Source organism: Echeneis naucrates, chromosome 21 (assembly GCF_900963305.1).
Source record: "Echeneis naucrates chromosome 21, fEcheNa1.1, whole genome shotgun sequence".
NCBI lineage: Eukaryota > Metazoa > Chordata > Actinopteri > Carangiformes > Echeneidae > Echeneis > Echeneis naucrates.
Window position 1 is genome coordinate 305,162 of NC_042531.1, and position 20,389 is coordinate 325,550.

General features: G+C 47.0%; 2 protein-coding genes across 9 annotated transcripts in view; one reads left to right on the forward strand and one right to left on the reverse strand.

The window, feature by feature from the left end:
- The window catches only part of LOC115061562 (titin-like), a 154,750-nt gene extending 146,941 nt beyond the window's left edge, over positions 1-7,809 (forward strand). Inside the window, exons 228-231 of the mRNA XM_029529957.1 lie at positions 56-5,439; positions 5,523-5,676; positions 5,898-6,218; positions 6,445-7,809. Of these exons, the coding sequence (XP_029385817.1) occupies positions 56-5,439; positions 5,523-5,676; positions 5,898-6,218; positions 6,445-6,737 (6,152 nt within the window). The 3' untranslated portion in view covers positions 6,738-7,809. The remainder of the gene's footprint in view (positions 1-55; positions 5,440-5,522; positions 5,677-5,897; positions 6,219-6,444) is intronic.
- A 788-nt stretch (positions 7,810-8,597) lies between these two features.
- Positions 8,598-20,375, reverse strand: LOC115061538 (bone morphogenetic protein receptor type-2-like). 8 transcript variants are annotated; one of them, XR_003842344.1, is made up of 20 exons: positions 19,930-20,375; positions 19,496-19,691; positions 18,501-18,685; positions 17,194-17,382; positions 16,900-17,109; positions 16,658-16,765; positions 16,469-16,560; positions 16,031-16,264; positions 15,269-15,383; positions 14,793-15,179; positions 14,538-14,674; positions 14,320-14,456; positions 13,921-14,113; positions 13,740-13,836; positions 13,551-13,627; positions 13,204-13,323; positions 12,909-13,112; positions 11,658-12,543; positions 10,602-11,315; positions 8,598-10,526 (listed from the first exon to the last, which is right to left on the reverse strand). XR_003842344.1 is itself a non-coding variant. In XM_029529920.1 (20 exons), the coding sequence occupies exons 3-20, from the start codon at positions 18,634-18,636 to the stop codon at positions 10,999-11,001; spliced, it is 3,528 nt and encodes a 1,175-aa protein (XP_029385780.1). In that variant the 5' UTR covers positions 18,637-18,685; positions 19,496-19,691; positions 19,930-20,375; the 3' UTR covers positions 8,598-10,998. The 8 variants fall into 8 exon arrangements, 7 of the variants coding, with proteins under 7 accessions (XP_029385780.1, XP_029385778.1, XP_029385777.1 ...); XM_029529920.1 differs by having other exon boundaries at positions 8,598-11,315; positions 14,793-14,940; positions 15,019-15,179; positions 16,658-16,776; positions 16,944-17,109; XM_029529918.1 differs by having other exon boundaries at positions 8,598-11,315; positions 14,793-14,940; positions 15,019-15,179.
- Between the last annotated feature and the right edge of the window lie 14 nt (positions 20,376-20,389).

Here is a 20,389-nt window from a genome sequence, read left to right on the forward strand (position 1 = left end):
ACGCATCTAAAACCATTTGTCATCTCATTTTTCTTTCAATTTTTATCTTTTCTAGTTCCTGCCAAGATCCACTTGCCAAAGAACTTGAAGGACAAGGAAGCTATCCCTGCCCTGCGTGGAGAGGTGGTCAATATCAAGATTCCTTTCAGTGGAAAACCTGATCCTGTCATTACATGGCAGAAGGGACAAGATCTCATTGACAGTAATGGCCACTACCAGGTCATTGTCACCAGATCATTCACGTCCTTAGTGTTCACCAACGGCGTAGAGAAGAAGGATGCTGGTTTTTACATTGTTTGTGCCAAGAACAGATTTGGCATTGACCAGCAAACAGTTGAGCTGGATGTGGCTGATGTACCGGATCCTCCACGTGGTATCAAAGCCAGCGATGTCTCCAGAGACTCAGTCATGTTGAACTGGGTGGCCCCAGCAAATGACGGCGGCAGCAGAGTCATTAGCTACATCATTGAGAAGTGTTCAACCACTGCTGAGAGGTGGGAGCGTGTTGCCCAGTCCCGCGACACCCGCTACACTGTAATCAATCTGTTTGGTGGCACCAGCTACCAGTTCAGAGTCATTGCTGAGAACAAGTTTGGCCAGAGTGCTCCATCGGAATCCAGTGGCCCTGTCATGACTAAGGAGGACAAATCCAGAGTTCTGCTGTATGACAGGGAGGTTGATGATACTGGACGTGTCCCCAAGAGCAAGGCTCCAAATTCTGATGCCAAGAATCTGCACAACAAATATGCTATTGCTGAGGAACTGGGCAGAGGTAAATTTGGTATTGTCCATCGCTGTGTTGACATCAGCTCAGAGAAGACATACATGGTCAAATTTGTTAAAGTGAGAGGTGCTGATCAAGCAATAGTCAAGAAGGAAATTGCGACACTGAACCTGGCCAAACACACCAGCTTCCTCCTCCTCCATGAGTCTTTTGACAGCCCTGAAGAACTCGTGATGATCTATGACTTTATCTCTGGAGGTGACATCTTTGAGCGTCTCAGCACAGCGGAGTTTGAGCTTAATGAGCGTGAAATTGTTAACTACATTAGACAGATCTGCTCAGCACTCGAGTTCCTCCATGCTCAGAGCTATGGACACTTTGACATCAGACCAGAGAACATTGTGTACACAACCAGAACCAGCTCTAATGTGAAGATTATTGAGTTGGGCCAGTCCCGACATCTGACTCCCGGTGATCAAATTAAGATTCAGTACACAACTGCAGAGTATGCTGCCCCTGAGATCCACCAATGTGATATGGTCAGCACCGTCACTGACATGTGGTCAGTTGGTGTTCTGGCCTATGTGCTCCTCAGTGGACTGAATCCATTCACAGCTGAAACCAACCAACAGATGATTGACAACATTTCCAATGCAGCCTACAGCTATGATGACGAGTCCTTCACACAGGTCAGTGTTGAGGCATTAGACTTCACTGACCGTCTAATGACAAAGGAACGCAAACATCGTATGACTGCTGCTGAGGCACTGGTACATCCTTGGCTTACCAAGCCTTTGGAGGAGCTGAGCACCAGAGCGATGGCAACCAGCAGACATAAGAGATACTACCAGACGATGGTAAGAAAAGAGTGGAGCACTGTAGTCTCTGCAGCCCGTGTGGCAAGCGGGGGATCGATCAGATCCCAGCGTGGCGTTTTCGTCGCCAAGGTGAAGATTGCTCCATTTGAACATGGTCCTCTTGCAGGCCAGATTTCTCATGCGGTGGTGAACGAGGGCGACAACGTGAAATTCATCTGCAACATTGACAACTATGACAGCACTACTGAAGTGACATGGTACTGTGGGGTCAGGCAGCTTGAAGCTGGTGACAAATATGAAATTGAATATGAGGATGGCCTGGCTGTCATCACCATCAACAAGGTGTCAAGAGCAGACGATGGCACTTACAGATGCAAGGTTGTCAATGAGTATGGTGAAGACAGTGCCTATGCAGAGTTATTCGTCAGGAGCGTCAGATCTTATCGCGATTTCTTCACCACTCGTGTGGTCAAGAGAACAAAACGCAGAGTTGACACTGCCAGAATGCTTCAGAAACCTCCTGAGTTCACCCTTCCTCTGGTCAACCGTACGGCCTACATTGGTGAAGATGTGCGCCTTAGCGTTACCATCACTGTTCACCCTGAGCCTCGTGTCATCTGGCACAAATCAGGACAGAAACTCATCCCTGGACATGATGACAGGAAATACACCTTTATAAGTGACAAGGGTCTGTACCAGCTGATCATCCATGGCCTGGACAAAGACGATGATGCTGAATACAGCATTGTGGCTCGCAACAGGTACGGTGACGACAGCTGCAAAGCTCGTCTTACCATTGTTCCTCGACCTAAACCAGCAGACCTCACCCTGAGGCCCATGTTCAAACGCCTGCTAGCTAATGTTGAGTGTAGGGAAGGTCAGAATGTACGATTTGAGATAAGAGTATCTGGCCACCCTACACTGAAGTGGGAGAAGGATGGCACACCTTTAGCCTTCGGCCCATCTATCGAGGTGGTCCATGAGGGCCTGGATTACTTCATTCTTCATGTGAAAGATACTCTTCCTGAGGACTCTGGCGTATACAGAGTTACTGCTACCAATTCTGCCGGATCTGCCAGTTGTCAAGCCACTCTCAAAGTTGAACGTGTCACTCATGTAAAGAAGGAATATGAGATGAGTGAAAAGGAGAAGAAAATAGTATCTGGAAAGGAGGAATTAGACAAAAAGGTGCGGCTGTCTCAGATTTTGTCTGGCACTGTTGTTGCTCCGCTGCCACCTGCGGCAGTACAAGCTGTAAGGGAGGCAGCCACCATGTTCAAACCTGCAATGACAACTAAAAAGGGCCAGAAGACTGAGGCCGAAATACAGAAAGAAAAAGAGGAGAGGAAGAAGCGTGCAGATGAAAAGAGGCTGCGCATGCCGTATGTCGTTCCAACTCCTCGTGTCATTAACCCAGCTGTTCTCGAGGAGGACGTGGAAATCAAACACTTCAAACCACTTTCTGATATGAAATGGTACAAAAAGTTAAGGGATCAGTACGAGTTCCCTGAGCCCATGGAGAAGATCAAGCAGAAGAGGATGAAGCGCATTCGCCTCTCTAGATGGGAGCAGTTCTATGAGGTGCCAATCAGGATTAAGGACCAGTATAAGCCTAAATGGCGCATTTCGGCCTTGACTCAGGATGATTTGGAGACTGTGAGACCTGCAAGGCGCCGTACTCCTTCCCCTGAGATGGAGGCCTTCCACAGGATCCGCAGGAGGTCCCTGGGTGACCTGTCAGACGAAGAACTGTTGCTGCCTGTGAATGAGTATCTCTCCATGAAGAGAACCGAGGAGGAGAGGCTTCGTCTAGAGGAAGAACTGGAGCTTGGTTACTCTGTTTCTCCACCTAGTCTCAGCCCAGTTCGCTTTGAGTTGTCTGCCCTCCGTCCCTCATCTCCTCGAAGAGTCTACAGTGATGATGAGGAGGGAGACGAGGTCTACAGATATGACTCCTACAGAATTCCATCGAAATATGAGGCTGGCCCAAGTTTTGTTGAGCTCCGGCAGCGTCACGACAAAGCCACATATAAACCTCCAAGACAGAAACAGAGGGTGTATGAAGAGAGAGAAGATCTGGAGTTACTGCGTCCACATACGACTGGCCAAAGAATCTCTTCTTACAAGAGTGAACTCAAACGCATGGAATTTGAGGAGAAGACGCGAACCTCGAAAAAAGAAACAGCTGTCACTGTTGCAACATTTTCAGAGGGCATTGAATCTGAGCACCTGACAGCTTTTACCTCTGAATATATTCCTAAACCAATCAAGAAGCTTCCAATGCCTGAACCTGAGAGGAGAAGATCTCCCACTCCAGAGAAGGCTCTTAGGACAGATGTGGTCCTTTCTAAAGTTGACTTTGCCTCCAGATATGAGGAGAGGAAGCAGGCCTTGAGATCAGAAAGAAGATCCATAGAGAGAAAGGTTGAGGTCATGACCCAGGTTCCCTTCAGCCTTGACCATGCGCCACGTATCACCATCAGAATGCGATCTCATCGTGTACCCTATGGCTCCAACACAAGGTTCACCCTGAATGTCCAGGCCAAACCAGAGCCAGAGGTCAAGTGGTTGCACAATGGAAAAGAGATTCAACAGAGCAGCAAATACCACATGACCAACATCAGTGGAGTTTTGACCCTCCAGATCATCAGCTGTACTACTGAAGATGCTGGCACTTACCGCGTGGTCTGCAAGAACGCCAAGGGAGAGACTTCGGACTACGCCACATTAGATGTAGCAGGAGCAGAATACGCTGCCTTCTCTTCGCACCGCAAAGATGAGGAGCCCCCATCCTCCCATCTGCCTGAAATGACCAGAACTGAGGTTTATCACGTCTCTTCTTCTAAAGCAACAGTGAAGGAAGCTGTGACAGAAATTGTGAAAGAGACCACCACAGTTGTTGAGAAGCCAAAGGAGAAGCCTAGTGTTCCTGCTAAGATCCTGACCAAACCACAGTCCCTGACTGTAGAGAAGGGAGATCTTGCAAGATTCGAGTGTGATGTGGCTGGTGAACCTGCACCTTTTATCACCTGGATGCACGAAGGAGTAGTTGTCGGTTCCACTGCCCGCCACCACATTGTCTCCACTCAGCACAACTCAACCTTTGAGATCTCGGCTGTTGAGATGGAAGATGAGGGCAGTTACACTCTGCAGGTGGAAAATGCTGGAGGCAAACAAGAAGCTCATTTCACTCTCACTATCTGTAAATCTGGGTCCAAGGAAAAAGTTGTTGCCCCTCCCAGAGTCACCTCCCCAGAGGCAAAGTCCCCCCTTGCCAAATCCCCTGAGCCAATCAAATCACCTCAGAGGGTGAAATCTCCAGTCTCACCCAAATCCTTGACACCTAAATCGCCTACTCCAAAATCCCCAACACCATCTGAAAAAGAAGGAGTGACTTCTCCAACATTAGGCTTAAAAATATCCAAGAGAAAATCTGAAATCTCTGAGGAATTTGTGAAAAAGGAAACGGTCCATGAGGAAGTCCTGTCCTCTGTTAGGGAGGTGAAGTCCCACAGCCAAATGTCCATCACTGAGGGCCAGTCTCTGACTCTGAGGGCCAGCATCCCTGGGGCCTCCGACATCCGGTGGATCCTGAATGGGCTTGAAGTGGCCAACTCAGAGCAGTACAGATATGGGATGTCCGGAAACGACCAGACTCTGACCATCAGATCGGTCAGCCAGAGCGAGCAAGGGATCATCACGTGTCAGGGTCAAACCCCACAAGGACTTGTCCGGTGTCAGTTTGACACTGTGTTTACATCCAAGCGCTCGGCGGCACCCCACTTTCTGCTGCAGCCCAGGTCCCAGAATGTGAATGAGGGACAAAATGTTAAATTCGAATGTGAAATTGCAGGAGAGCCTTCACCCGAAGTGGAGTGGCTGAAAGATGGTGTGACTGTGAGTAGTTTTCAAAACATTACCTGCCTGTTCTGCTTCAGGGTAAACCAGCTGTGTGGCTGACGAATTTTATTTATTTACAGATATCCATCACATCAAACATTCGACTTAGCCACTCCAGAAATGTGTTCACTCTGGAGATATGTGAAGCCACAGTTGCAGATAGTGGAAAATACACAATAAAAGCCAGAAATCAGTTTGGACAGTGCTCTGCAACATTGTCCCTCAACGTCTACAGTAAGTTTTCACAGCATTTCGACATATTCTCTTAAACACACTGTGTTGAAAAGTTGCCTGGATTCTGACATTTGTGATGATAAACTGCACCAAATCAGAAATCTTAAAATCTAATTCAACATTCAAATCCAAAGCAACTTCCTCTGTTTGACAACACTGTACAAAAAGTGCCTGTGGACTTTGTGATATGAGCCATATGCTTGTTGTTTGCGTTCTCACAGCTCTTGTTGAGGAACCAACACAAATGATAATTGTGGAGCAAAGAGCTTCTACTGATGCTGCCAGCATGCAGAAAGGTTTCTCAGCCTCAGCATCTCGTATGGAGGCGACTTCAATTCAGGCTAGCAGTCACAGCACCAGCTCCCGCTCTGCTGCTGCCGTCGAATATTCGTTTGAGAGCATGTCAACGAAAAGCATGTCTGCCATGATGGCTGAGTCAGTGGTTTCCATTAGCTCCAGCAATCAAATGATGGAAATGTCCTCTCACTCACATGTTGAAGCCTCGTCCTCGTTGAGGGCCCCAAGCATTGGGGCGAAAAGAGGTGAGATGTGTCTTGCAAGATGGCTGAATGATACAGTTTAAAGATAAAGCTGTTGTGAGGTCCCAGCTGTTCCTCATCATGTGACCTGAGAAAGTTCGACTTTAATCTTCATGTTCCAGCTGTAGGAATAAGATGCACTTTATCAAAGTGAAGCATGAATTTGAGTTCAGGTGTAAAAACGAGAACAAAAATATATAAAACCTCCATTGTTGCTCTTTGGTGATAGGCACGCCACCAAAGATCGAAGCTCTTCCTCGGGACGTTATTGCTGAGCCAGGGAAGTCCCTGACGGTGGAGGGCATGTTCTCTGGAGAACCCGCCCCCTCTGTCCAGTGGATCCGCTCTGGTCGAACTCTACCCAACGGGGATGGGCGATACCACGTGGAGAGCACCGCCGACCTCTCCACTCTGGTGATCTCAGCGTTGAAGGAGGACGACGCCGGCGCCTACACGCTCCAACTGTCCAACGAGCTTGGCTCCGACTCTGCAACCGTCAACATTCACATCAGGTCCATGTAAAAAAAAAAAAAAAACTAAGCAAAAAAAAAAATTAATATCCCCCGTTTCCTTGATCCAGAACCTTTTTATTTAGTGCATTAGAAATGATTATCTACTTGATAAAGATCTGGATTTCTTTTCTTGTAAATATGAAGTATTTTTGTACCAATCTTGACATTAATTTATGCCAAACTAGACTAAAGTCTAAAGTTGTTATAAAATGTGCCATATTGGACAATTATGACTTTTGAACCACTTTTCTGTGACATGTACATAATGTATATAGCCGAAGTTAACGGTTATGGGGAATGTATGCAATGTTATTTATGACAATAATATGAACTGAAACTAAATGAAACTAAATGTAGTTTAGCAGGAGAAAGTTTCAGTAGGAACGAATACCCTGTTAAACTGAGAAACTAAACTCTGTGCCTCAACAATAAGTTGAAGTCTTTAAGATTGCCTCAACAGGTAGAGAGGCTCCCTGTTGATGTTCTGAACCAGAAAAACAAAGACAAAGTTATTGTTTTGGACACGCATCTGTGCGTGTGATATTACAGATTCCTATGAGTTGTACCATGAGCATAAGGCCCTGAGTGCTGTTTGCATCACCCTCATGTAAGCAGCATGAACTGGCCTTGTGCTCAGACTGACTGAGTCACACCACCAGGATTTGATGACCTGCTGGGAGTGCGAGCGGCACGCACTCTCGGTGTTTAGCTCATTTTAAAAAGGAGCGCTGTGTCGTCACAGGACGGTCGGGTCGGCTTTTCAAAACATAACATCTCCTGGCCATAAAAAACAGACGGTCGACACCGGCTCTGCTGTGCAGACGCAGCGCCATCTCTTGGAGGATAGATAGTAACGTAACATGTTTGTGTTTGCGTGTGAGTGTTTGTAGCTTGTAGTTGTTTCACTTGTCAGTAGTCAGGGTCTTCATCCACCACAGCGGTTCCACCTCCTGTGGAGACACAAACAGACACTTTGTTTTACCCTGCACTTTGATTTAATTGATCTGTTGATGTAGAACTTTTATTTCATCCTCCTTGAGTTTTATGCATTACTGATTTAATAAAGCATGATTTCAGCACTACACACCGGCTGACTCCCTGTGCTCATTATGTCTCTGTTGTGTGACTGAACATCACCCTCTTCATCATCATGATGAAGATTCTGTCAAACTCGCTGCTCCTCCCAGAGTTCACCTCTGTTACTGTGACCTTTGACCTTTGATTTGTCCAGTTTCTGTCTCAGTTTTAGATTTACTTTAATCACACACACATAGAAAGACACAGTCCTGGCCATTGCCGTCCTCCCAGCACATTCTCCTGATGTGATCCTGCTGAAAAACTGAAGGGCTGCTTGTTTGAAGTTATTTGGTGAGATGAAGACATGAAGAACCCGAAGGACCCGCAGAACCACCTCAGTCCATTGGAAACCTCCTCAGGGTTCCTTCAACTTCACACTTTTTTATAAAACTTTACATGCTTGCAAAACACGATGAGTTTTCAGAAATGAATTACAACTGTAATGTCACAAAGAAAAAGTGTACAAACAGGTTGAACGTAGTGCAACCTTGAAAGAACCTTAAATATGATTTTAACATTGCGGATGAGCTGAATGAAATCAAACAGTGGGTTATTTCAGTGCTGCAGTGGTTTGTGTCAGTTCATTCTGACCTCTAGCTGCTGTGGTTGATTTTCTGAAGATGGTCTCCTTCCTCTGTGTGGATGAAGGCAGCGATGCTCAGACCCCAGTCAGTCTGATCTGGTTCCAAACACGGAAACAGAACCAGCGCCTGCTTTGTGTTGAATTGCCCCACTGCACACTGTCTTCTGGTCAAAATGGCGTCTTTTATTATTATGAATTAGACACTGACACTCAGGATCCTCTGAAGTTTATTTCATGAAAAAAACTAAAGTGTGACATTTGAGTGCTTGTTAAAGACAACCAGCGGATTTCTCTTCTATGGGCTTGTGCAACATGCTTAGTGAGCGTATTGTGTGTTTGTGTTTGTATGTACAGAGATATAATGTGTCGTTATGATTTCTGATCTTATAGAATACAACACTAACAGTATGCAGTGGAGCTAACATGAATGTGAAGGAAATTTGTTTGATTATTTACACCATCAGAAACTGTTGTGATCAGCAAAGATGCAATCCCCCCACACAGCGTCTGTCTGAGGTATGACAGACAATGAGGAGGATCGAATGCAATCTGGCTAATGAGAAGTCAAAAATAGAAATAACATTTCAGTGTTCTGACATTTCATACAGGAGGCCAAAGCTGGTTAAAGTGGCTTGTTATGTGAATATAAGAACAGAAGACATCTCCACATCAGCTACCGTGAGCGACTTTAAAGGGTTAGACCCAACAGCAGTTTGCAGGATTACTGTGTGATGGGACAGGAGGTCAAAGGTCACTCAGGTTGGACTCCTGGGTCAGATCTACACCCCCCAGAGGCCGAATCAGTTTGATCAGCTAATATAAAAAATGTTAATATAATTAAATGCTTTAGCTTTAAGTAAAAAATGTGTGCTTATTTCAGAACTGACGAAAAATGAGGAGAAAAACTGGATCAAAAAAAAAAAAAAAAACACTGAGGTGAATAAACAGCTGAAACTCACCAGTCAAAGATCGAACTCCACTCATTCTGCCTTCACATGCTTCAGGATGTACAACCAAAGATTATCAGTGTCTGTATGCACATATCGAAATATCTAAAAACAGTACAAACAGTAGAAAATACAAAAATGACAAAACAGAGAGCATCTAAACTTCAAACTAAAATGATGTTTCAGGATTTTCTTAACACGAAGTGAAACTATTTTAAAATTTAAGTCAAGAAACGGGAAATTATTTTGAATATTTATAAGGCTGATCAAAAGTGAATCACTTTAAAGGGTCTGAAACATCACAACTTGTCTATAAAAATGTTTTATGAAAGGACAATCACAAAGAAAAACTGGTTAATGTTTCTGGAATAATTATAAATATGAAAATGTGGTGATGAATAACTACTGAAGAATTCAATTCTGGTTCATTAATTCACCAGTTTTTTCTTTTTTTTTTAAGTTTCACGCCAAACTCCTCTGAAAAAATCTGGCAATTAAAAAAACTTCTTGTACAACGACAACTACGACTATTATGACTATTGGTACTACTGAATGCACACGCTTTGCAAATAACGTAAAAAATATAAATTGTTATAAATTGTATGGATCCACTTCATACACAACTGATGGAATTATCAGCATCTTTAACAGCAGCGGATGGGGAGCAAGCGGGTCACATCACTATTTCATTCTCCGACAAGTTCTTAAAACTCAGACGAGCAGACAAACAGCAGACAGTCTGTCAGTGAACATCACTCGGTCCTAAAAGCTACTTTAAACCCAACTGATGGATTTGGAAAGAGCAGAAAATAAAAAAAAGGTGCAGTTTTTCTGTTGAATGAAAGCTGTCCTTCAACTTCTTCCCACTGAGATTGGATGAATCGGGATCATGTGACTGCTCCTTCACTCATTACAGTTCCTGAGGTTGGAAGGTTCGGTATACTTCACAGGGCAATGGCTTATCCCTTTTCTTTAGACCTCCATTCCTTCCTCCGCTGATGTGGCGGTCAGCTGACCTCACGAGGCAGTTTAGAAAACAAAGTGCAAATTAAAATAACAAAAATCCTCCAGAACTGAGTCCGACACTCGGCCGACAGGAGGCATCATGAAGAGGATGCATAGCTCAAAGTAAAGCTCTTTACATAAAACTGAAAATGTTACGCAGACACTCCGGACGATGTCACTGTGACTTCTGTAATTGCACAAATTCCTTGATTAGAGTTAAATAAAACTTTGTTTAAAGTGCATAAACAAATCACTAACTAACCTCTGACCACATCTTCTTCCTTTCAGCAGGAGCAGCAAAAACTGATGAGAAAGTAGCTTCAACATCGACAGGAGGATGTCTGATCAGACCTGAGGTTTGATGCTAAAACCAGATTTCTGAACTCTGGGTCCAAGTTGTTCCCCGTCATCACCACAAACACAAACATGTGGATGAGAGGACAACTGTGTGACTACCTACAGAGACACTGAACTGTCTTGTTGCTCTGGTCGGGGCAGCAACACGCCAATCATCTCAAAGTTAAGGAATCACCATCAAACTAATTCTCTTTGGGCCTTCAGGCATCAGTCTGTTGAATTCTGTCACCTGGGGAGGACACAACAAAAGAGGAAGACAAAGAAGTGAAAAACATCTGCTCTCCTTCGACCAAGCCACGGCTCTAGAAGCAGGTCATTCCATCGGGCTCGGAGGCGGCAGTCGCTGTCGCTGCACCACCGACCAGAAAGACAGCGATGCTGGATTTGGACTGGTTGATTTTAGGGAGGCTGATGTTTCCTGCTCTCTGAAGACCGGAAGAAAAGTCGACCTGGCTGCTGCTACTGCTGCTAAAATCAAAGTCTGGGTCGAGAGCTGTATCCGTGGAAACAACCCATGAAGCTGGACGCCATTTTTTCAGGGTGTATGGCGTCTTAACACGGCGTTTTATTTTCTCTCCTGAAGCACTTAGACCACCACCTCCAGTGAGAGTGACATCATCTGAGGGGCAAAAGGAAACCCGTTAGAGAAGGAACGGAAGGAAAATGTCCCTCCTCCTCCCTTGCATTGAAGTCTATGGGAAAATGTCCCTCCTCCTCAGTAAATGTTTTCCTGATGATTTTATGGTCTCAGTCTCTAGTTTACAGTCTTCAACACAACATGATGTTAATTTTTTAAATGAAACTTCATTTAGAGGGAAACAGACCACAAAGGAGGGGAGGGGTTAGGGGGCAGGGCTACTGTGTCACCCAGTCAGGATCAGTACAGAGCAGGTCAGATCCTCTGGTCTAACCAGGTTTTGTGGTTGGAGGTTCAGAAGGTTCAAAAGTTATCTTGACTTACCTGAGGACATGCAGGACAGGTCCAGAGAAGAGGGACGCTCTGGCCGTCTGGCTTTGGGACGTTCCACCTGATCCAAGGAGGAAACTTGTAGAGCTGCAGGTTTGGGAGCTGAAGTTTTGGCTTCTGGATCTGTTTTCTCATTCAGTTTTTCTAAGGTTGGAAACTTTAGAGTAGAAGGTTCTTTATTATCTGCATCTGAGGATGGAGGTCGAACTACTGCAAGCTCTGTTGTCAAAGCTTTCTGGAGGCAAAGAGCTGTATCGGAGCCTTGAGCTCTCTCCTGGGGTGTTAGGGGGTGTTCAGATGCTGTTGGTCCTGCTGGACCAGAACTCTTTTCCAGGTTGGACAGAAGAGTAGATTCTCTGAACTGCAAAGTTGTTGGGATTGGAGCGGGTTTATTGTTGATGCCTTTGCCTTGACTGACCTCAGAGACCAGTATGCTTTCAGGTTTGACCTCTGACCCTCTGTTGTTGTTGTTGTTGGCATTGGAGCCTCGTCCTGACAGGATGTCTGCTGCTCGTGACTGATGAGGGAAGGGTTCACTCTCAGCAGGGGGCTGTTCCCTCCTCAGCAGGGGTTCATGCTCATCAGGACTGAAGTTGAGCAGGTTCAGATGGTCTTCTCTCTGGAGCTTCTTTCCCTCCAGCTTCTCTTCCTCCTCCAGCTGCGGTCCTGCAGGATTAGTCCGGCCTCCACCTATCAGACCATTGGTCACCAGGGTGGGGACTCCTGCACTGTAGCTGCCGGTGGCCGCTGTGATCACTTGGACTCGGTTCCCGTACACGACACCGCTGGTGCTGGTGTTGTTGGTCACTGTGGTTACCAGTTGAGGTTCTATAGCTGTGATGACTGTTACTTTGTTCATCTTAGCAACACCAGTTTCCACCTGAAATACGGCAGTCTGAATCAGTGATTAGACTAATGAGACCAGGAGAACGATGTAAACAGATGTTCCGTCTGACTGAATGTGTTAACTCATAAGTCATTAGAAGAATTAAATGGATGTCATCACAATACGAATCACCACATAAAACTGCGGATCTGGTCTGCAGGACAACTGCATGCACACGAAAGATGATGCTCAACAACTAGAAACCACAACAGGAAACGGGTCCATTGGATCAACTACAGTCACAGCTTCATCATCAGACAACTGAGGGACAATCAAATGGACCATGACCTTCATGGCTCCTCTCACATAAGTCAATAAATGATTTATAATCAAAGCCCCTGATCAGATCAGACACAGACCTGTCTGTGGTTCGATTTGAGCTTCCCCTGTTTCAGCCGAGAGGAGGCTGAGCTGGTCTCCGTGGTCTTGGGGAGGAGGTGGAGGCTGGTGGGTCTCTTGGGCAGGTTATGCTGTTTTGGGAGAGGGTGGATGGCAGAGGGAAGAGGTTTATCGATGGTACCAACACCAAGATCACCTTGAGGGGAGGACACAGAGTTGGCTGCCTGGAGGAACCCCAGAAACCAGTCTGAGGTTAGTGTGACACATTCAGGAGAGCCAGCATGATAATCCATGCAGGAACTGGGCCAGTTTTACCTCAGTGGGTTGAAGGCTCTGATGGAGCAGCAGGTTGGAAGATTGTGGTTCTGAACTGAACTGTTTCTGTGAATGTTCCATCAGGTTCTCATCAGAACTTTCCCTCAGGTTCTTATCAACCTGAAGAGAGAAGAAGGGGATCCAAACATCAAGACTGAGGTGATAAAACATGAGTACTTCTCAGTGTCATTTCTGAAATGTTTCTCTTGTTTTGATCCGTCATTACAATTCTGATGAAAATAGTGATTGATTAATTAACCATCTATAGGTGTAAAGTCCCATGCTGCCATGGGCCGGTCCTCGCCTGTCCTCATCCACTAATGACCAACTGCCACTGGAGTACAAACCTCCTTTGGGTCCAGCTTGGTGGCCTCCAGGTCTTCTTCTGTCAGCTGCATGCAGACGGGGACACTGGGGACAGCAGCTGGAGGACACAGAGGACAAGACAGGTCACAGAGAGGTCGACAACTGGAGGACATGTCGAACAAATGTCTGTCCATGCTGCCTTTATTGGAGACATTTGATCTGTGACCGACCTTTGTGCTCCGATTCAGGGATGGTGCTGAGCGTGGTGACCAGGCTCAGGACGGAGTTGGTGGACAGACTGTCTGAGCTGGACAACCGAGCTTGACTCTGATAGAGAGAGAAGGAGAGAGAGAGAGGACTAAGATAGCAGACAAACGGTCTGTTTGTTTTCATGATGAAACCTGGACTCACCTGAGCCTGCTGCCGCTCATAGTTAATGGAATTTCTGTTCTTTTCAGCAAGATCTGTTCCAGATGATGTCATCTTGGTTACAAGTGTTGGATGTCCATCTCCTTGGAGATTTTTGACCACACCCACTTGTAGATCCTCAATGTAGGAGGAGGCAGAGCCAACCTGAGGAGACCAGTGACCATGAGACAGATTCCTGAGGGAGAGAGAGAAGGAGAGCGATCAAGATTACACATGTGTGTATACCCATGGTTGTGTATTGTGCTGTGTGGATACCGGTGGTTGTGTATTACAGTGTGTGTGTGTATACTGGTGGTTGTGTATTTCGGTGTGTGTATACCGGTGGTTGTGTATTACAGTGTGTGTGTATACTGGTGGTTGTGTATTTCGGTGTGTGTATACCGGTGGTTGTGTATTGCGGTATGTGTGCTCAGCAGTGTGAGTTCAGACAATCTCTCCTCGGCACACTGAGCGGTGAGCCGAGCTTCAGCGTCCTGGTCCCAGCAGTCCTCCATCGTCTCCTTCAGCAAACGCAGCGTCTGATACACAAATACACAAAATAAGAACACAAAGTGATAGCACTGAGCCTCATCTGGACTGTCGGGAACAAAGAACCTCACCAGATTGTTCTCCTTCCAGGCTTCAGGGAATCTGGGTCTGTGTTTTTCTCTGGCCACCAGGATCTGCATCTCTTCAAAGCTCGGATGATTACCGAGCTCCGCCTGATAGGCCAGCTGGTACCCTGGGACCGCCTCACCTGGACACACACAGGAAGTGAGCACCTGGAAAAATTCTCATCGCTTGTTTGATCCGTATAAACTGTGTCCATCATGAAGATGAGGGTTGTGTGTCCTGTGTGTAGTTTGTTGACTCACCTAGGAACAGATCAGAGCACCTCCTGAAACTCTCCCAGTAGAGGAGACCCAGGGCGTAAACGTCCACCTGCTTCAGTGCTGACTCACAGTCCCTGAGGTTCAAGGCCCCGCCCAGAACCTCCGGCGCCATGTACCGCACTGTCCCCACCTGCACACACACCTGTGAACTCTGCCCATCACTCAGGTCTACACCTGCACCATCATCTGTCAACATTCGGTGACTAACCTCAGATATCGCAATGGTGTCGTCGTCTCCAGGATGACAGGGCCGATTTCCTGTCAACCTCATGGACAGACCGAAGTCAGCGAGGACACACGACAAATCGGCTCGGACCAGGACGTTCCTGCTGGTGACGTCTCTGTGGGCGACGGCTGGTTTATACTGGTCTGAGGGGGAGAGAGCACAGACCAGTTTGATAGAGAACTGTCATCTGTGTGTCTGTGTGTATCAATCCGCTGCTGGAAATAGTGCCCACCGCCTCTGTAGAGCTCCGTGTGCAGGAAGGCCAGACCTCTGGTGACGCCATGAGTCATCCTGCAGCAGGTCGACCAGTCAACGGTGTGGAGGGATAAGTAACGAGACAGACTGCCCTGTGTGAACACACAAACACACACACATGATGTTGGCCAGTGGGCAGCATCATCAGACAAAATATCAGCACCTCATCGTTCAAAGTGTGTGTCACTACAGAGGAATGCAGCAAACAAACCAAGGGGGAATCACACTGACTGTGTGTGTGCATTCAATAATGTTTGTTGAACAGTGTGTGTTTGTAAACAGGAAGCTGAAATAGCTTATGTACAATTTGAGAATAGGAGATAGTGTGTGTGTGTGTGTGTGTGTGTGCATGGCTCCAGACAGGAAGCAGGACTAAAGGCGTTGTCCTCTTCCACACAATAACCAGCAGCCTAATGGAGTCAGGAGGTTCCGGCCTGAGGGTCTAGACAGGGCCTTCTTCAGGCAGCAGGAACCACAGAGACCATAAACTGGTCTCCTCTGGACCTTGATCTGAGATCAAGTCTTCAGGCGCTGCCTGCTTCAGGTCAGACAGACTCTCAAGGTTGTCTCTAAATCTGAACCTGTCACATGACTCAGAACATGACACCAAACTCAACTAAATCAACCATCATCTTCCAGCATGCACTCTGGACGTCCTATGGACAAAGTCAGGACGTTGGTGTTTCACTAATAACAGCAATACAAAGAGGAATATTCCAAATGATGCTGCATCTCTTACGTGAGGATAAAACTCCATGAGGATCAGGAACTCTGGCTGACCATCGGCCGCCATCCTCTCATCTGCGCTCAGGAAGCGGCTGATGTTGTCATGTTGCCTCAGCAGTGGCAGACAGTAGATGGAGCACTCGTTGGAAAAGTTCAGCCGATTGGCCGAGCTGAAGAGTTTGACGGCCACACAGCGCTCATTCAGACAGCCACGAAACACGGCGCCGTAACGACCTCGACCAATCAGCTGCCAAACATAGACAGACACAGGGTTCTTCACTTTCCCAACATTCACTCAAACAAGACACATTGCCTAGAATCTTCTTCTCTTAAAAGGGACAGCCCATTCTTTTCTATTGGTCCAACTCAGATGCAATTGACAAACATCATCTGGAGTTATATACAGATCCAGGGTCCTACACCAGCCTGGGTTTTTGGTCTAGAATCTTACCTCCAGCATTTTCAGGTTGTCCAGGTCGACTGCAGGCTCGCTGTTAGCTGCCTCCATCACATCCAGAGCAGAAAGACTGTGTTTGTGTTTCCCTGAACACACACACACACACACAGAGTTGGTGGTAAAAATGTCCTATCAGTGTGTGTATGTGTGTGTGTGTGTGTCTGTGTGTGTGTGAATGTGTACCTTTCATCATGCGGTATCCCAGGAATAGTGCCATGATGAAGATCGCTGCTATAGCGATGGTTGCCAAGGCAATAAGCACCGTCTCCTCCCGTCTCAGTGGCTGGTTTTCTGTGGGACGGTGATGTCATTGTTGAAATCAATCAAGTGGCATCATCACTCAACATCATGACAGATGGTCAGAAGGACAATGTTTACTGAAACACACACACAGGGAATTCTGGGTAATGTAGGACACTGCTCACCTGTTTGACTGTCACCGTGTCCGCTGCTCTTTATCAGTCTCAGGGCTGGAGTGTCAGCAGTGGGCCAGGCCTCTGTGAAGTTGGTGTTGCAGAGATCTTGGTTGCAGCAGCAGAAACGGTAGCTGCCATTTTGGATTTGAGAGGGCATCGCTGTTACCTGGCAACGGTCACCATGACACTCCTGCTGGTCACCAATATGAGGCCAACAACCTGGAAGGAAAAAACTGATGTGGTTAACATGAGACACAAGAGCAAAACTTAATGTTGGACTGCTTCTCAATGACTGAGCTTCACCTTGCTTCACCAGCTGCACTTCACCATCCGCTCTTTTCTCCCACAATCCATAGCAGCGGGAGCCGTGGCTGCAGCGAATTGTACCATTCTCTTGCACCACTCCTCGCAGCTCATTGATTGGTCCGCTGTGGGGCTCCACCCCTTGTAGGTGGTGGGTGAAGGCACACTCTCTGTCCTCTGACTGAAGACCTGCATAGAAATATGATCATCAGATTTCCCCCAACACTGTGGGAAGATCACACACACACAGAGACACACAAAGAAACACTAACACACACACACACACAGATCATAATCTGCTGTGGCATTTAGTGAAATCAGGTCTACAGGTCTGTAGCTCTGCAGGTCTGTAGGTCTTCGGGTCAACAGGTCTACGGGTCTGTAGGCCTGCAGGTCTGCAGGTCTGCGGGTCTGCAGGTCTATGGGTCTGCAGGTCTGCGGGTCTGCGGGTCTGCAGGTCTATGGGTCTGCAGGTCTGCGGGTCTGCAGGTCTGCGGGTCTGCAGGTCTGCGGGTCTGCGGGTCTGCGGGTCTATGGGTCTGCGGGTCTGCGGGTCTGCGGGTCTGTGGGTCTATGGGTCTGCGGGTCTGCGGGTCTGCGGGTCTATGGGTCTGCGGGTCTGCGGGTCTGCGGGTCTGCGGGTCTGCGGGTCTATGGGTCTGCGGGTCTGCGGGTCTGCGGGTCTGTGGGTCTATGGGTCTGCAGGTCTGCGGGTCTGCGGGTCTGCAGGTCTGAGGGTCTATGGGTCTGCAGGTCTGCAGGTCTACGGGTCTGCAGGTCTACGGGTCTGCAGGTCTACGGGTTTTCAGGCCTGTCCAAATCCCCATCCCAAGTCTGGACCAGCAGATGGGGGGCGTCACTTCACAAGAATCTGCCTGCCCACTCCCACACCACACACAGGCACGTATACACACATTGTGTTGGAGCCAGGAAGGGTCACTGTTTAGTCTACATACACACACACACACAGGGTGTGTGTGTGTCTGCATCTTATCTCAACTAAAACACAATAACTTGCACAGACTGGCTGGTGACAAAGCCTGTGTGTGTGTGTGTGTGTGTGTGTGCGCGCGCGCGCAAGCACTTCAGTATTTATAACACAGAAAGGATTCTGAAAGGTTCTGAGGTTGTGTGTCATGATTTCACTGTAAAAATGACTCCCTAACTACGCAAAGAGGAGCTGTGAACCAATACATGACGGGAATTGAAGTTGCCTGATCATATGTTGATGTTTCAGCTTTTGGCTTCGTATCCCAGTCTTTGTGCTAAGCTAGGCTAAATGAGGACCTGTTGATGTTTGAACTGACCGGTTACATCAGGCAGCAGCAGGAAATAGAGGCACAGAGCGAATGTTGATGCTGCTCCACACATGGCAGCCATGTTGGATCCAGTTGGCAGTTTTTGAGTCCCTGCAGACGTCACACAGCCCGAAGCCAACATCATTGATCCTGGGTCACACTGTTGTCAAGGATCTGGTCTCAAAGCATCTCCCCTGAAAAAGAGCATTACTCTCAGGTCACATGACCTGTCACCATAGTGTCTGAAACCACACCTCCATAGCAAACTCACTAATAATTTTAACATCATCATTAAAACAGTATAAATGCAGTAACAAAAAGTTCATGTGATATAACTGATGTAAACATTACTGAGTCTAGAGATTAACCTTCATTCAACGTTCATATCAGTGAACGTTGAATATTGTTTCTTCTGTCACACAGAGACTTTCCGGTCTGTTCTTTGTCTCATTTTCTTCTAGTATTTTGGTTTTCACAAATCCATGTTGTTAAAATGAGCCAAGATCCAATTTCTTTCCAGCTCCAATTATATTATAAAATAATATTCAAGGAGTAACTGAAACATTTACACCACACACACAAGTTTGATCAGGCTTCATTTTATCTTTAAATTAAATGACTTACTGAGATTTTTATAATAAACGTGAGAATCGTCGTCACCAGTAATATCCCTGATATCTCTGGTATCTTTGTCGTGGAGCAGTGATGTCTCTGTGACCTTCAGCATCATCAGCTGTTCTTCACACACCTGAGACTCACCTGCTGTTCATCACTGCGTCACTGCGCACGTGTCAGTCCGATCTGCAGCGTCACGGTTCGTCAGAGAAATCAGAGATATCAGGGATATCAGGGATATCAGAGACGGAACATCTGTTACCTGGTTTATCTGCAGGTGCATTTAGAAACCGCGTCATTAGAAAGAGGATGGGAGTGGTGCGCGCGCGTACCTACGCACGCGCACACATCGGTCATTTTGACATTACCGTGTAATGATCGGTTCATACCGGGAGGAAGACTCCGGTCTATCCCCGTCTGTTTGGATTATTCTGATCAGCCTCAGCTCGGTCTCAGGTTTCGGGTTTCTGTTCTGATGTTCAGGTCTCTGGTCCGGTCCGTCCGCAGAAATGCGGCTGCGCTCTTCCTCTGAGGCCACATCCAGACTGTCAAGGTAAAGGCACCACCGCAATGCTTCCGGAGAGCCTTTCAAAATAAAGGCAACTGTGCTAAACGTGCGTCGTGTGACTGTACGCCTATACTGTACCTTCAATATGGCTCATTCATTCATTCATTCATTCTCCAGTCCACCACAGGGTCAACACACAGAGACCAACAACCACTCACACTCACACTCAGACCTACAGACAAGTTAGAGTCACCAATGAACCCAAGCTTGAATCTGTCCAACTACTCTTTTATTTTGAAGGCAACTGCATCTTACTTCCTCTCTCCAGCCTGGTGATTATTGAGGTTGAAATGGATCTGAATCTGAACACCACCACCACGAGAAACATCCAGACAAGCAGGGACCAGCAGGGACCTCTGAAGAAGGTCTCCCAGTTTGGGGATTGTCTCCGGTGATGATGGAGTCCAGGTGACGCTGCTGTGGCGCCTCGTGGCCACCAGGTGTCACTGCAGGACGTGACATCAACTTTCTCCTTCCAGAAGATCTGGTCTGATGTGGTCTGCTCACTGGGTCGAGTTCGGCAGTCCGGTGTGAACTGATCTCCTCTTTTCCGACCCGGAGTTCAGAGCCAGGTTTAGCCACAGCAGTGTCTGAGTCCATCAAAATGGTCTCCAGAGTTGATTTTTATAGTCAGACATTGAAATGGAGTCTCTGAGACGGACCTGCAGCGGGTCTGTCGTAGTCTGGACCGTCTTTGAGCTCGTCTCTAGTGGTC